The sequence below is a fragment of the Miscanthus floridulus genome, chromosome 2, assembly GCF_019320115.1.
Source record: "Miscanthus floridulus cultivar M001 chromosome 2, ASM1932011v1, whole genome shotgun sequence".
Lineage (NCBI taxonomy): Eukaryota > Viridiplantae > Streptophyta > Magnoliopsida > Poales > Poaceae > Miscanthus > Miscanthus floridulus.
In genome coordinates, this window is record NC_089581.1 from 158219657 (window position 1) to 158221866 (window position 2210).

The 2210-nt window shown below is 42.9% G+C and overlaps 1 protein-coding gene across 1 annotated transcript; it reads left to right on the top strand.

Annotated features, from left to right (window-relative positions):
* The first annotated feature begins 872 nt into the window (after positions 1-872).
* LOC136537327 (uncharacterized) lies at positions 873-1469 on the top strand. Its single transcript, XM_066529334.1, has one exon. The coding sequence runs from the start codon at positions 873-875 to the stop codon at positions 1467-1469; it is 597 nt and encodes a 198-aa protein (XP_066385431.1).
* The last annotated feature ends 741 nt before the right edge of the window (positions 1470-2210 follow it).

Genomic DNA, 2210 nt, shown 5'->3' on the forward strand with positions numbered 1-2210 from the left:
TGTTGGATTTAGGCCCATGTTTGGCCTAATCTGAAAATTCCAAAGCATTCACAACCTATAGTCCCATATTGCTAATTCAAGAAGAGGTTGTCTTGCTTAAATATGGGAGTCTCCTCTCTATGCAAAATAGGTGAAAATAAGAGAGAAGGAGACTTGCTACACGCACGCGTAGCTCGCGCGCATTTTTCGCGTGAAAAATCACGTGACTTGTGACTTGCAACAAGCACGACGCGTACGTGTACAGCAGGCTATTATTTGTGCAATTTCTATTTTTTATGCTGAGCGTAATGGCGCTTCAATGTGATTGAAACTGCCGTTTTAAACAGTAATAAGGTGTGTCAGTTTCTGCTGTTTGATTGCAGCATTATCTGTCATTAAATTGGGCAGTTTTTACTGCTTGATGAAGGGAATTGATGCACTATAAAGGCCTATAAAATCAGGAGACGTCCTGGTTGAAGGGTACGGATTCACACGCTCACCTTCCCACTCGCTGTGCTGAGCTTCTCGCTGCTGCGCCTCGTCGACCTTTGAGTACGGCGTGCACCGGACTTGAAGAGAGCGGGATCTCCGAAACCACTGCCGCGAGACTCCTGCACGGGGCGGCAATCAGATTTTTGGGCAGCGTCTACACGCGACCGCTTGGTGATCTGCAACATTTACTTCAACATGTTCGACTACGTTTTGCGCGAGATCATTGAGTAATTTCCTTGCGCAATCCTGTTCTAGTCAGTATGTTGCATGTTTACTTGTGTTATGTGCTTGCATCATTTTTTATCTATGAGTTTTTCCTCCAAACAAAATCGAGAATGTATATTAGGCACTTATTTCCAACATTCCAAAAATCTGATTGTGCCTATTTCTGTGATCTAGCAATGACAAATAATGCATCTGATGCCATGAAACCTAAGAGGTTTGGAGGTGAGAACTTCCGCAGATGGCAGACAAGGGCCAAGTTTTGGCTCATGTCATTGGGGCTGTGGTGGGTGATATACCCTGTGTTTCCCATCACAGAGAAACAGACCATGCAGTTTGAGAATGCGAATAACACCGCATTGGGCTGCATCCTCACCATTTTGGCGGATCAACTCTACGATGTGTATATGAATTACTCATCGGCCACCATGCTGTGGGAGGATTTGGAGCAAAAATATGCAGAAGCCGAAGCCGGTCGCTGGCTGTATGTATGCGAAAAGTTCTTTGATTTCAGCATGGACAGTGCTAAATCAATTATAACTCAAGCACACGACCTCCAGCTTCTGGTTGGCGAGATTGCACATTTGGGATGTGCTTTACCTCCAAAGTTTGTTGCAGCAGCGATTGTTGCTAAACTTCCTGCAGAGTGGCGTGATTTTGCTACAGCTCTGAAGCACAAAAGAGAAGAGATTTCTATTGAAGATCTCATTGCAGCTCTTGATGTGGAAGAGAAGGCAAGGGCAAAAGATGTAAGTGGATTTTCAAGAAAAAGATGAGACCAGATGGCACGATTGAAAAATATAAAGCGAGGCTTGTGGCCAAAGGCTTTACCCAGAAAGAAGGAGAAGATTATTTTGACACCTATTCACCTATGGCCAGGTTAACCACCATTAGGGTGCTCATTGCATTAGCTGCTTCCTATGGTCTACACATTCATCAAATGGATGTAAAGACAGCTTTTCTTAACGGAGAGTTGGAGGAAGAAATCTATATGGAGCAACCTGATGATTTTGTGGCTAAGGGATAGGAGGGTAAAGTTTGCAGATTGTTAAAATCATTATATGGCCTAAAACAAGCACCCAAACAATGGCATGAAAAATTTGATCAAACCTTAACTTCTGTTGGTTTTGTTGTAAACGAAGCAGATAAGTGTGTATACTATCGCCATGGTGGGGGTCAAACAGTGATCTTGTGCTTGTATGTGGATGATATACTCATATTTGGGACTAACACTGCCGTGATTGACGAGGTCAAATCATTCTTATCTTCATGCTTCGACATGAAGGATCTGGGTGAAGCAAGTGTTATCATGAATATTAAGTTGATCAAAAATGAGAATGGGATTATTCTAAATCAATCTCATTATGTGGAAAAAATACTATGTCGCTTTGGCTTTGAGAATGCCAAAGTATCCCCTACGCCCTACGATGCTAGTGTAAAGCTAAGGACAAATAAAGGCGAAGGGTTGGACCATTTGAGATATTCACAAATAATTGGGTCCCTCTTGTATCTCGCTG

Excerpts from the sequence above, each read along its gene's own strand:
- LOC136537327 (XM_066529334.1), top strand. The coding sequence starts at position 873 with ATGACAAATAATGCATCTGATGCCATGAAACCTAAGAGGTTTGGAGGT.